General features: G+C 45.8%; 1 protein-coding gene across 1 annotated transcript; it reads right to left on the bottom strand.

The window, feature by feature from the left end:
• Positions 1 to 6: 6 nt before the first annotated feature.
• Positions 7 to 633, bottom strand: LOC102262512 (uncharacterized protein C14orf119). Its single transcript, XM_005852811.2, has one exon. It carries the CDS (start codon positions 522 to 524, stop codon positions 99 to 101), a length of 426 nt encoding a protein of 141 aa, XP_005852873.1. The 5' UTR covers positions 525 to 633; the 3' UTR covers positions 7 to 98.
• Between the last annotated feature and the right edge of the window lie 61 nt (positions 634 to 694).

The following is a 694-nucleotide window of genomic DNA, read 5'->3' as shown; positions in this document are numbered from 1 at the left end:
CATCCCCAGACCTTTAAGTGGCACATCTGAAGTTCTCACTGTAGAGTTGTGGCTTCGGCTCCATCAACTATGGTTGTCTTCTCTGTCTTTAATGCCTATCAGTCTTTACCAGCTGTAGCAGCCACTGCTTGGTAAAACTTTGCCACGAAGTCTGGCTCACTGACCTCCAGCTGCCTGACAAATTCATTGCGCTCCTCCTCAGCCCAACCTCGAAACCACTGATCCCAAAGACGTAGTTGGCACTCAAAGATACAAGGTGGTCGGTTGGCTCCAGACACACTAAGCTGCTCCAGACCTTCTAGCAATGGCTGTAATTTTCCTGGCACTGCTTTAGTTACCAGGTCTTGTAGGAAACGTTCACGCTGGGGACCTGACCAACTGGCAAACCAGTGAAGAATACACTTCATTTCCTGGGAAGTGATGTAAGACATTGGGGGAAGGGAAGAGTTAATAGAATTGCCTGGCACTGAGGGTAAGAGAGAAGAGAAGGATAGCTGCATCGAAGATGATGATTCCAGTGGCATCCTGAAACATAAAAGCAGTTATATACTCTTTAGAGAGATCAACCAAAATATAACTTCCCAACAACAAGGAATCTTATCACATCCCATCAGCATTTAAAAGAAAATTACTTTGCCTGGCCGGCATAGCTCAATGGTTGAGCATCGACCTATGAATCAGGAGGTTATGGTTT

The sequence above is a fragment of the Myotis brandtii genome, unplaced genomic scaffold, assembly GCF_000412655.1.
Source record: "Myotis brandtii unplaced genomic scaffold, ASM41265v1 C41528832, whole genome shotgun sequence".
NCBI classification, from domain to species: Eukaryota; Metazoa; Chordata; class Mammalia; order Chiroptera; family Vespertilionidae; genus Myotis; species Myotis brandtii.
This window is presented reverse-complemented; position numbering and strand designations above follow the sequence as displayed.